The sequence below is a fragment of the Acanthaster planci genome, linkage group LG17 (genome assembly GCF_054643075.1).
Source record: "Acanthaster planci isolate LZ-2023a linkage group LG17, COTS_SCS, whole genome shotgun sequence".
Lineage (NCBI taxonomy): Eukaryota > Metazoa > Echinodermata > Asteroidea > Valvatida > Acanthasteridae > Acanthaster > Acanthaster planci.
The window spans coordinates 4,971,832-4,985,233 of NC_141793.1; the positions used below are offsets into that span (position 1 = coordinate 4,971,832).

The 13,402-nt window shown below is 40.4% G+C and overlaps 2 protein-coding genes across 3 annotated transcripts; one reads left to right on the forward strand and one right to left on the reverse strand.

The window, feature by feature from the left end:
• Window positions 1-3,428: 3,428 nt before the first annotated feature.
• On the forward strand, window positions 3,429-4,249 carry LOC147796298 (histamine H2 receptor-like). The gene has a single exon (XM_087148209.1). The coding sequence runs from the start codon at window positions 3,429-3,431 to the stop codon at window positions 4,188-4,190; it is 762 nt and encodes a 253-aa protein (XP_087004335.1). The 3' UTR covers window positions 4,191-4,249.
• A 1,894-nt stretch (window positions 4,250-6,143) lies between these two features.
• LOC110988753 (uncharacterized) lies at window positions 6,144-13,387 on the reverse strand. Of its 2 annotated transcripts, none has more exons than XM_022252552.2 (6): window positions 13,325-13,387; window positions 11,334-11,478; window positions 11,079-11,124; window positions 9,818-9,891; window positions 9,153-9,329; window positions 6,144-8,575 (listed from the first exon to the last, which is right to left on the reverse strand). In XM_022252552.2, exons 2-6 carry the CDS (start codon window positions 11,345-11,347, stop codon window positions 8,260-8,262), a joined length of 627 nt encoding a protein of 208 aa, XP_022108244.2. In that variant the 5' UTR covers window positions 11,348-11,478; window positions 13,325-13,387; the 3' UTR covers window positions 6,144-8,259. The 2 variants fall into 2 exon arrangements, with proteins under 2 accessions (XP_022108244.2, XP_022108243.2); XM_022252551.2 differs by lacking the exon at window positions 13,325-13,387 and adding an exon at window positions 13,118-13,296.
• Between the last annotated feature and the right edge of the window lie 15 nt (window positions 13,388-13,402).

Genomic DNA, 13,402 nt, shown 5'->3' on the forward strand with positions numbered 1-13,402 from the left:
CAATAAGTATTTTGCTAGTTCTGGTAATATTCCCTCATTAAGCAAAGAGTTTATGCATGCCAACTAAGAGGGGACCTGGTCTGGTCCACTGGTTTCACTCATTAGCTCAGCATAGATAACCCAAGGGTATACCAGAGAACAGGTTTAGTGGCAGGCATAAAAGCGGACAGCCTGGAGATGTCCAGAGGATGAAGCGCTTTAGACATACTGGTTAAATGAGTGTCGATTTTATCGGACAACCCAGGATGTCGAAACTGCATGAACTCACACTTGTTTGCATTGGTAACCAATTTAATCTGGTGATGCCTTTTTCGAGGATAAGTACATTTCTGATACAATAAGCGTAAAAGCTGATATTTGCATCTCCTGTTTAATTAGTTTTCAAAAGTTCGCCCCATTTCTGATGTTTGTGGTAATAAAAAGCTCATTGACGTTCTCCAATGACTTCTTCGATATAATCGTCAACCATGGTTTCTCACTGCGTTGGACAGCCATCTTTTTTTTAACGAGAAAGTGTGAGTCAAAGGCCAGAACCAGCATAATATAAAACATTTTTTGTTGAGGCCTACTACAACCCCAAACTTCCTGCAAGTCTTCATTTTGGATTCATAATCCAAAAGACCATATCTTTGTATCATTAGTGCATGGAAGAAGATGGTCTAACCCTATGCTGCTGTCTAAGTTGGCAACTATGCAAACATTGTCACAACTACAATGTACATACCTGTGCGTCATATGGCAGTCGTCTTCAGGCGGCCTTCCATTGTGTACGTGTTTCGGCTGCGTTGCGTATACAGGATGCGTTCACACGTTTCACTTTCACAGACACAAAAATCGACCATTAACATCACACACGTGTGGATTGCGTTCGGCTGTCAAAGTCACTCCGGGAACGATTTTGACGGAAACGCAACGCTTGACGCAAGTGTTGACGTGCATATGGAAAGGCGCCTTTATAATGACAGAGCTTGATTACAAAGCATCAGGTTGATGTAGTATCACCCCGTGCAGGAAATTCAACAACTGTGTGAGGATTTATAAGATCTTATAATATTAAAAATACTTATACAATCCAAATGACCTAAAAAAGACAATATGAGGTCCAATGTCTGGATAGCGAGTTCTGAAAAATCAGTAGATTGCACTAGATGGGTTTGTAGCATGTCCTGATATGGTGAATATGTAGCACAGATTAATTGCTATCAATGAAATTTGTTGAAGTACTTGTAGTCCTTTGAGACAAACCTTGTTCCAAACCAATCCATGCTGGTCAGGAAGAGTGATGCCATCCCGCGAGTCACGGCACCCAGGGGAAAAGACTATAAGTCATGCCGAGCTGGTTATGTGGTATGTTGGAAGTAAACCAGTGTCAATGCAAAGATGAAAGACAATTTCAGTTTCATCGTCCTCGTCAACCCAGGATTGTGCATTAGTCATTCTCGAACTGTTGGCAAGTTCATGTTTGAATGAGTCTGTCTCCTCCAAAGTTCAGTACATGTATGTAGATTCAGTGGGATATTAATGAGTGGACTTTCAACTTTCACTATTTGGCAAGCGTGCCGAGTGCCGCAGTAACGGAAACGTATACCCTCCCTTTGACCGACAGTATTAAACGCACGCTATAAATAATTCATCATATTGTCACTCTCTTGTCTGCAGATACACACTCGTGTTTCAGGGCAAACAGCTTCCCTGGCTAAAGAGCAGGATGCTTAACTGTACTTGTACACGCTTGTCCTGTCCAGAGTTTGTTTTCATTTGTTCCATTATCATTCATTCGTTTAATCACAAATAATTCCATTGACTCTTTTTTTAAATTCTGGGTTCAAATTTAGAAATGAAATTCACCCATAGTAACGTCTTATAAATGACGTCACAGCAACACAGACCTCGTTCCATAGGAAAAACATGGACAATTGTAAATGTTTAAAGGTACTTTGATGTAGAATTATTTCACAAAAACCATTGAAGTTACGTCGTTTTTGAAATAAACCTATTTTTGTTTTGCTAGGGTAATATTTATATTAATGAAAAATGTGCAGTTCATTAGTAAACCTGTGATGTCATCCCAGGCACTGAACGCCAATGTTGCATTAACCCGTGCACAGAAAACTGCGCGATTTTTTTTTGGGGGGGGGATTGTAAATTCCCCCTGTTTTGGATGTTGTGTATGTACATGAAAATAAGCCTGCGAGCATTTCCACAGAAATGTTTTCAAAAAGAAATACGTGTAGTGAGGTTTAAATTTTGAACATGAAAACATGTAAACTGAGCAGTGTCTCCCTTGATTTACATCACAGGTACAGCACCCTCCCTTCTCAAAAAAAAAAAAGCTCGGACAGTTTCAATGTTTGAAAAGTACACTTTTTAATACATTTAACTAAAAAGGGACCTCAAACAGTTTTATCCCATAGACTAAGAGTATAATGATGCGCGAAGAGTTTTCAACAAAGTTGTCGAGACATACCATAAAGGTGAGAGATATGATTTTTGCTATCAGGCTAGCGCTATCCCTAAGGTTTGCTGAAATTGGGAAAATTATTTTCTTCTTTGTAATGAATAATTCTTTTGTTACTACTTTAATTGTTACAAGATAATTTATTCTTCGTCATTATTGCAATTAATGTTATTGAATATTAGCTGATGGGAGAGCAATAAACTGACATACATATGGAAAAAAGTGAATCCTACAAAAAATTATTGCATATATCCTACAAAAATCATTGCATAGATCCTTTAAAAAGATACACTTTTCAGCGAGAGTCATTTAAAATAGGGTTGTCGGATAGTTTTCTCATGTTTGCACAAAACATGTTACCAAGTAACCTTCTCGTCATGGCTCCTTAAGAATACGTATATACAGTCTGACTCTGGGAGTTGGAGAAAATAACGAGTAAAACGAATTTAATCAGAGGGGGTGGTGATATAGATTTTTCAGTGGTATAATTGTTTTATAAGGGTACTCATTTTAGAGGGGCTCAGGTTGATAATACAACTACCAATTCTAACCAACTGATCACGATCTGCGCTGCTGACGTCTGGCTGCTCCGAGCTTTGCACATGCGGTAGCAATCAAGTACCAGTCAAAGTCCAATTCTTTACGGCGTGAGTAGATCGCCGTTGGCTAAAAACTCTTTCCGAGCGAAGCCATTATCATTAAAGACAACAGCCATTCCTCAGTCATGGATCATTCTCCCACTGCAGCCTTCCACGACTGTGTCCCATCTGAACATTCCCTTCGTCGAATATTAAGGGCAACCTACATTGGCCTCGATTTTTCACTTACCCTTGTTGGCAATTTGCTAAGTATTTTGGTCACTAGGAAAGTGGAAGAGTTCTCAGAGAGTGCCAAGGTATTCATTACGTCTCTTGCTCTGGCTGACCTCGGTGTGGCACTCATCGCTTGCACATCTTTACCTGCCGAGATAATGGGTTACTGGATATTCCCACAGTGGATATGTGTTGCGACATTCATATCTTTCTACACATTCACCACTGTCTCGGTGGTCATGGTCATCATTATGACTTTTGACCGCTTACTAGCTATCAGGAGACCACTCCGTTATTCGTTGATTCTTCCAAAGAGGAGAATCATTGTTGCCGTCGTGGCAGTATGGTTCGCGTGTGCCCTTAGCGCCGTGGCAACCACACTGAGCAATGAAGTAGTTTACAACAAATGTTCAGCAGTTTGCATGACGGCGGGAAGGGACATCGTCACAAGCACCGCATCTGTTGCGATATTTTACGTTATACCCCTCGTTCTTATCTTACTTATGAACATCAAAATCTTTTGGATCGCACGGCAGCACGCGAATCACCTTACACGACACTGTCGTGTAGTAGTTCTCCCTCCCCCCGAAGACGCTGGCCGACCAAGCCTGCCACCGCGCACTGTCCGAGGCAAAGCTGTAGGAGTCGTCACTACAGTGACAGTCGCATTTGCTGTCAGCTGGTCGGTTTACCAAGTGAAACTCCTGCATGGCGCAATATCGGAGGGTCATGCTGCTTTAGACGAGTGGCTGGAATTTACCGCCATCTGGCTTGGACTAACGAACAGTTGGTGGAATGTCATCATTTACTCTGTCATGAATAGAAGTTTTCGGAAGCACGCACGGTCTACTATGCTGCGACTGTGCCCATGGTGTCAACATAATGGTATGTCTACGCATAGCTCCATCGTCTATCCGTGAATCATAGACCTCCTGGACAGACTGTACAAAGCTTCGAACTATCTTCTCGCAGCCGTACGAATAACACAGAACACAGATATCCACCTGGTTGACGAGGTTTTTTTTATCCTTGCAACGTAAGTTTCTTTCTTCTCCTCTAGCGAACTTGAGATGAAAACCTTCACAGGTTTTGGAGTTGAGTGTGATGTGCAACTGCTTTTCATCACCACGTCCACCAACTACATATACGCCGTTGCAGTTTGAGACATACGGAAGCGTAAAACGGCTGCAGTTATTTTTGAAAAATTGCCATCGCCATACGGCACTGTACGGCGTTTTATGAAATGCCCTTCATCGATCAAAGTTTTCTTCCCCGGTTGCATAGTTGGAGTTCATGAAAATAAAAAAAGTATGCAACACTGCATATTAAGGACCTGATTGTCAAGCGTTAAAAACATTCAAAAACAATAACCCGAAACTGTGGAGGTATACCTCAGGAATAAAGTCAAAAGGGAGACCAAGTCTGCAGAAGAAACTTATAATTCCAGGAAGGTTTCAAACACTAAAGGCAGCCAATCCTATCTAGGGGTTTAAACAAAATAGGATGATGTCGGGGTAACGGTCCTCTTCGAACATTGGTGTTGGTGTTGGCATTTAATCATTATAATGCCAGATGCAACGAAGAATGGATCTTGTGCAGTACCGAAACCAGAAGGACGTGTCTACTTTATGCAATGCTTGCTTCACGTTCAATACACATTCCTTGCCACGTCGAGAAACGCAGATCTGCACCAACGTCACCGTTTACCGACTTATCAAACTTACATTGACCGTGTTGACCACACTGTGGCCATCGCCATGCTTACCGGCATAAAAGTTGATCGTGGCAACACACCATAAATCGGTGACAGAACATTCACACAGGTACTCCATAAGGTTGTCAGCACAACCAACATTTTACTTACACACTTGAGCATGTCTGCACTTCAGTGCACTTGCAAGGGACCTACCCATGCGCAACAAAGAGTGCATTTATCCTCATACGCACGAAGGTGCACTTTCAAGGAACAAAACTGGGGCATTATATATAACAGGTTTTGCCCTTACCCAACGTATATTAATAAGCACTGTATGCTCAGTGCTTGTCCGAGAGCTTGCGAAAAAAACCTCATAAGCTTTCTCGGGTGGGACTCGAACCCACAACCTCCTGTTTACTAGTGCAGATGTCTTAACCACTCACCACCGAGCTTGCCGGGGTCGGCTGGCCGGTCCGAGTCAAATGAAGCAGCGGGTACCGCGAACTATTTTCAAGATGTATATTTTTTTCAAGATGTATGATGAGAGCCTTACTTGGTGAAGATGCAATCAACTTTAACTGAAACAAACCTCTCATCAGTTCTGACACAGCTACATGTACATGAATGGTCACTGCCAAACGAACTGCATCTCAACTTCAGGAAATGTCAGAGTATGGACGTTTGTTTTGAGAGAAACTCTCCTGATCTAGGATTTCCTCTAGAACTGTAATATCGTCGAATTTTGGGTGTATTATATCCGGCCAGATTTTAAATGGAACGATCAAGTCAATGAAATGGTGAAGTGTGCCACTCCCTTTCAATAGTTTACATCAGTCTTGTGAGACCAGTTATTGAGTACGCAAATTTCGGTACTGTCTATAAGAGTATAAAGAGGTACGAAATCATTCTCGGTCCTTGATGCACACTGTCCTCGTCTGCATAGGAGTACTGTACATGTACTTGGGACTCAGCACTCTAGACGCAATCAGCTGTGTTCCTCCTTTGCCGGATCTCCGGACCACACCTCCTCGAAACTTAGTCATTGCAACCCGTGCACTCACCTGGACACACACGCCGAGGTTGGACGTATCCTACCGAACTGAATTCATTTGTATGACAAAAGGGTGTAAAAATAATCCACATCAACATCTAACCCGTCAACTGAACGAAAACAGGATTGTCATAACTAGCTCCTCTTTTGTTTTAATTGGATTTCCTTCTTCAAATCATTCTGATTCTGTTTATCAGATGCTCACAGTGAAATGTTAGCTTATTCGATGTACTCTACGAGTGCACATTTTACATATTAGATAATCTCTTGCGTCTTATACTCCTGTTTGTCTTACTCGGAAGTAGTTTTTCATGCCATTTCGTGAGTGTGGTGGTTACATGTACATGCATGATTTAGAAACAAAGATAGTTCTTAAAGTCTGAGCCCTTTTTCAATCAACTGTATAATTTCAAGTTGTATCATCAGTAATACTATAATTTCGCTTTGGACTGTTTAGATTGCTACACTGCTTTGTATTTGAGGCTCAACTTAAATGCGAGAATTCGGTCTTGTAAATGTTTCATTCCCGGTGCAGACGTTACGTGCCAACGATTAACCACATCGCATGCCTTTTTATCAGTGATTAATAAATTTGTGAGGAATTCTTAAACATTATCTTTTATTGTGCGTTTGTCTTATAGTTCCGTACAATGCCATTTTGCATTCAACCATCCCAATTCAATTCAGAAATAAAAAATGCGCGTAAGTCTACAAGGAAGCAATTAATGAGATGGTACAGTGTGTATATGTAAAAAGTACAGTGAAGCGATTTCTGCGGCATTTCTACCCATTCCTCCGTAAGAGAGGACGATGCTGCATTAAAAACTATGCTTGAGTTTAGACTTTATAGTAAAGACTCTTGCATGGTCCTCGATAAATTCCTGTCAATCAAAGAAAAATCAAATACATGTACAAAAATGGCTCTGGACACTGCTGATTTCAGCAGTATATAAATAGTAAGTCTAATATACTTTACGTAGAAAGCTGGTTCTCGTATTGCGCATTAGTGCACTCGTTTTTGATGAGAAAGCGAACCTTGTGAGCTTCAAATGGCTTTTTAAATTAGTTGACGGCCAAATTTCGCACGATTTTTAGGTCTGCCCAATCAGTCACAAGTTGAAAACCGACCCGTCAAATCCTGAAAACCTTGCAAAAAACACGTTCATTCCCCTGTAATGGACTCTTGACCGACCAACTCTCCATTTAATACCCCAGCAGCCAACAGTTTTTTTCTCGTCTTAACCTTTTTTTCATGAAGTCAGTGGGGGTTGTACGTTGCACTTTTATTGCGCAATTAGGTGTCGTTCTGGAGCTGACCCAAAACAAAAGTAATGTTCGGGGGGGGGATGGGGGCTGACAAAATCATCTGAGGATTTCTTCATGCAATTTTTATTGCCTGTGAGACGTGAGGATAAATTTGAGGGTTTTATGCATGCTATGGGGAGTAAGGGCCACAAAAGTTGTTCTCTTCACTTCACACTATTACTAAAAACCCTTTTCGCAGACTGGGAGCATCGCTCCGTTTGCGCTCATCCCCAAATCCGCCAATGCCGTTCACAAATAAAACCTCACGGAGCGGCTGAAGAAATGCACATGTCCTAAACATTAATTTTCGCAATGGCACCTACTAACATAAATGTATACATCAGCAAAAGCAACGCGATTATCCCGTCATCTTAAAAAAAAAGACTTTGTTTGGCGCCAAACTTTCAATCACCGACAATTTCAGTTCATAAACTCTTTCAATAGGCTTACAGGATGCAGGTTTTTCAAAATATCCTTAGTGACGTCTATGCGAAAAGGAAGCACTGTTAAAATGGTAGTCAGTAATCCACACCTGTTTATATGGTGCATATCTACAAGCTCCTGCAAAATTTATTCCAGTCGTAAACAGTAACCGAGTATTAACTGGAGTGGCGCTGACGTCGCCAACTTAAAAACAATCACATCTTAAAAACCAATCACAGACCAGTACCTCTTTTGTCCACTATGCAAGCTTTAAATCGATCTCAGGTATTTATGAGGCGCTTTTTATGGAGATCAAAGAGCTTGCATAATAGCATCGCTTTATGTCTACTTTGCATTAGCGAAAGATAAGTCAGATAATTTGTTACGGAAGAAGGGACTGGCCATGGTGATGTCAAATTGCTTTCTGATTTTTCACGCGCCGGTTGAGTTTCACCGAGAAGCACGTTCATTTCCCAGTATCATCCATCTCTGTCGTTCTGGATATTTTGCCCGTCTACCTGCGGTCTTGAGTCGAATTGCTTGAACGATTGGTGTGGCGTGCAGTGTCTGAAGTCTGCCTTCGACTGGACGGTGAAGCGGACACTCGATGACTATCTGTATGTCTGTGACGGTGTTTGCCTGATGGTCTATCCCTGTGTTTGTCTGATGGTCTATCCCTGTGTCTCGTACTTCCACTCTCATAGGAATCATGTCGTTTAATTTCTTCGCCGGGCATCTTGGTAGACTTCTGTTTTCTTGAATCCGCTGCCATCTCATAGGTGCGTTTTTTACGTGGTGTATCTTCGTGGGGGTCGCGTGAGCGGTGCTTTCTTCAGCAACAACCATTAAAAAAGAATTCGGACGGAAAGTCAACACGCAAAAAGGATAGAAAATTTACAAATGAAGTACACACATTTCAAGCACTTTTCTCCCTAAAGCATATAGTTAATAATGACGTTTAAAAACAGGAAAGCCCAATCATCAGTACATGTGCCAACTGGGTATTTGACACCGAACATTAATTTTTGTGAACAACATGTAAATATTCGACTCCAAAATACTAGGTATTTAAGAGTATATCTGTATATGAAATTATAAAGGGTCCATGTACAACGAACGTTGTACATGGACTCTATGGTCTATCGTAGATCCTTTTAAGTCTGTTTATTCGACACAAAATAAAAAAGAAATCATTTACACCCTAAAGCAAAAAAGACTGAACGAGATTACGTTCCAGAAAACAAATACAACTAAGAAAACAAGTACGACTAAGAAGAAAAACTGCCCACGAGCGCTTGCTTGTTTACAACAAAAACAGAAACCCAATTTGCGTAAGGGCTGCTCCCCTTTATGCCTAACTCTTAAAGGACCAGGGCCTGGAAATCCGCAGAAAAGGGTTTTACTCACCTTTGTTTCGGCGTCTCTACTTCTGAATCAGAAGATGCGGATGAATCAAATGAACTGGACTCGGAGCTAGAGTCAGAATCGGAGCGGCGGTAGCCTCGCTTGTGAGTTCTGGATTTCTTCTTGGCTTCCTTTGACTTCTCTTTTTTGCGTTTCTTTTTACTCCTGACATCATGCGACCTACGTTCACATCAATCAAATGCACAAGGTTGGATTAATATGTCTTCAACAATACCTTAGACAGTTTCTCTCTTTAACAACAAGCAACCTGACCGTGTATTAAAATTTTGATAATGCCTGCTACATAAAATGCCCTGGCACCTGCGTGCACCGTGACACGCAGAACTAGCCATGTCCGTGCCAAGTCCATATAAGGAGATTCTTCCGAACTATACGTACATGTGTTCATGTACTTGCACTTGTAAATTGGATGCGGGTGTGAAAGTAAAATCTTTAAACGAAATCCTTGGAATTTATCGTTTATTGACTTCGTTGGACTCTCTGACTAAAACGGTTTTTAAGAATGAGAATAAATGTGTGCTTGGTCTGTCTTAAACAAACGTTTCAGTTTAAAATGGCCAAGCACGTTTTATTCCCTTATTTATACCGACCGTTAATTTCGCACAAAGCACAAACAATTTTAAACCTGACAATAATTGCATGTATACCTTTTAGTTCGTTTCTTCGGCCTGTCACCGCTGGATATCTTCGAATGGGCTGGTGTCATTTGACTCGCATTCACCTGTGGAAAAGTGACAATATCATGTAAGAAATAAAAAAACTACACACTGTATGCATGCTGCTGCTGAATCATCCTCGTTGTGGACTGTGCTTTCATAATTCACATTTCAACGTCAACAAAAGCTACTAATACAATGAATTACAACTCACTTGCGTTTAAAGATCTTATATTCGCTTATGTGTCAAAAAAACTATTTAAAATTAGTTGGTTAATAAATGCTCGTGTTCCTACATGCAAGTACATACACAATTTTAATCACTCTTATTAGGGAGTTGTAACAAATTACAGTTACGAATGGATGAGTGGGTTTTAAACAGAAAATTTGTTGTTGTTTTTTCAATTTTTTTACCAGGTATAATGGATGTCTTATATGTCACGATAATTGTGATATTATCAGAAGTGTGGCATTTTATAGTTAATGGTCACCGGTCAGCATAAAAAAAAACAGTGGTTTTAATTTGCGACTTCAGAACTTCACGCAGATACGCGTAGCTTGCTGATCCTCACAGAATGTTTTTGCTCTTCTAAGGGATATAAGGAACCTTATTGGCCCAGCTAAGATACAGCTCAGTAAAGGCTGATTTTGAGATGTCATTACTTCCAACCGTAACAGTCAGCTCTTCGACTTTTCCTAATAATCGTGTTCAACTGACTGAGCTGAGCTGCTCGTTGAAACTTTACACAATATTCTTATTCTGTGTATTTTCTCAGTTAAGCTTTAAAAAACATTTTAAAACTTCTTAAAATAATAATATACGTATAGCCAGAGGTACTTGTGTTGCAGTTGAAGAGAATTGGGTCACAGCTTGAAGGTATATTAACGTTTAATATTCTGCGCACATGTCACTATCTTTTGTACTTTTTAGGTTATTTCCATTGTATACATGTACCGGCAGCATGTTTTCCCTGTTTGTGTCATGCCCAATAAATAATAATGGCAATCATGTCTCCCAATGCCTACTCAAAGAACTATTTACTCTGAAAAAGTTGTCATAGATGACTGTCACAATGGAAAATATACCATGATGGTTTTACTGAATACAGGTACTTCAGTTACAACGATAGCATTACTGAACACTTTTTGGCAGGAAAATAAGAGCGACTGCTGTTACTTTTTCAATTGCTGTAATCCTTGCTTCCAATCATCCACTTTATGTAGTTGGCCTACATGTACATGTATATCGTACCTGTGTTGACGCTACTGCTGGTGGACTTTTGCTGACTTTTTGTCCGCTGAAAGTAAACCAAATAAAAAAGCCAAATCACTTGGTTTAAGAACTTTGTCAAACATGTACAACATGCACTACACGGAAGTAAGTCACTTGCAAAATTGACACAATGGCCAGTTGGCTTTCATTTGAACGCTCCACAAGACATCTCTTGCCAGATGTTCCGATTGCTACTGGTAAGGTCAGTATAGGGGTGAGTACTTTTTTACTTACAGAGCAGCCATCATTGCTTCTTTCTCAGCTTGCCTGACAGCCGCCCGTTCATCAGATACACTTTCACCATCTGTTCTAAGTTTATTGAACCACTGAAGATCACGCCCTTCCTGCCAGCGCCCCACCGGTGCCTTCAAGGAGTGACCTGGCAGTGGGGTTTGAATAAAATAAACTGTGAACACCATACAAATGCCAAAAACCAAACAGCTCTGCCATTTTTGAGGCACTACTTTCCCTTGAACTGGCAGAGAAAACAGTTCTGCTTTAGAAAATGGTACACGTACTGGAGTTCTTGAAATAACACAAAGTGTACAAATGTTCATGACTGGTAATTCTATGTTCTTGGGCTGCATCATGCACTAGACCATGATCAACCATATACCAATTAGACGAGAGTGATGATCTTGGTGTACTTCATTAATTATCAGTGTTACTTTGAGTGCCAATAGGAGGCCTACATGTATATGTATGGCACAGCTTAGCTGAAGTTTGTGTACAACTCCCCTTATTAAAAAGGAGCAGCATGTATCAACCAGTGACATAGATAGAAATGTTGGCTGGAAACTGTGGCAATGAGAACTAGCTCTATGCTGATGGAAAGGTCCTAGTCCAGGAAATTCACTGCGGAGGTGGTACTCTTAGATAGCAAGTGAGCAGTTGTAGTAAAGAACAAGACTTTTGATCATACTCAGTATTGATCATTATCCCCTGCAGTTTTTATGAAGTGAGAAACTGGACATTTTTAAAATTTGCAATAAGCGTGGGTCTCTTTGGTTTTTGAGGTCTGTATGCCATGCCAGTTTGGTGTAAATACCAACAGCATGTGTCAAAAGTTATAGGAGACTATTGTATGCCAGTACATTGTACAGGTACGTGTATGTAGTATGTACATGTACCTTACTACATGTACAGTGTATGTAGTGATGTACATGTAAATGTATACAGTGTACAGGGCCTAAATACATGGAACAGGCCTATGGACGGACAAAACTTTATTTTGTGGTCAATAGGAGCTTTCCCAACCTGAGATCACAGTGAAGTGAAAACACTTTTGACAGTTTTGGCGCAAGATTTAAGATTACGCTGAAGAGCAGTAACATTTTACACAACACAACAACTTCCACTGACATGACTGACTTACCTATGCTAGGGCCTAAATTGCCTAAGGTCTACAGTTTTACATAGAAACATGTAGGCTAGCTAGACTACTAGCTATTATAACACTTCACCCACAGATTCTGTATCTTGATTGGCCGAAAGTGTGTCATGTGACGCTTGCTAGTTTTACTATTTTTATGCCACCGCTTCAAAAAGACTATACCATGCAGCCTCATTCTGGTTTCAAAAAGACTATACCATGCAGCCTCATTCTTAAAAAACTATACCCATAGCAACCAAAGAACTATATCTGTAGCAACAAAAGCATTGGGGTCTATTTCAGCTCATAGCGATTAATTGCTAAAAACCTTGCATGGATCGATTAATGAATGTATTCAACATGTGCAAACGTCGCTGTTCCACTTGGAGTTCTTGAATTAAATTTGATGAATGTAAATTCCAGTTTGGTGTTTCATCATTGATTTTTAGCTTAAATTTTGCAGAATCTGTGGGGAGGTGTTATAAAACAAATACTGACTGCTTTATTTCGCTGAACATTTTTACTATACCACTCGAAGTCGTCAATATACATGTACATACATCATTTTTTTTACATGTGCATTACAGGCCTACACCAGTCATGTCAGCAAAAAAAAGTGCTTGCATGTCTAACAAAATATACGAACCCAAGTAATACTCCCGGTCTTTGTCTGTTTTTACGCTACTCCACGTAAACTGGTCAGCTCCTCCTCTGTTCCCGCCTCTTGGAATGTAATACATTTTTTTTAATTTTAGAAAACTGGAGATTTACAGCAGAATGCTCACGACGTGCACGACTACTAGACACAACTTATGCAAAAATAGGTCATTAAAACTACTTAATATCCATTGACCTTCGTCTGTTTTCTATGAAGTGTCTTTCGCGATCTCCATGTTTCGAAGGTAGACCACGATGCCCGAAATTCCGCTGC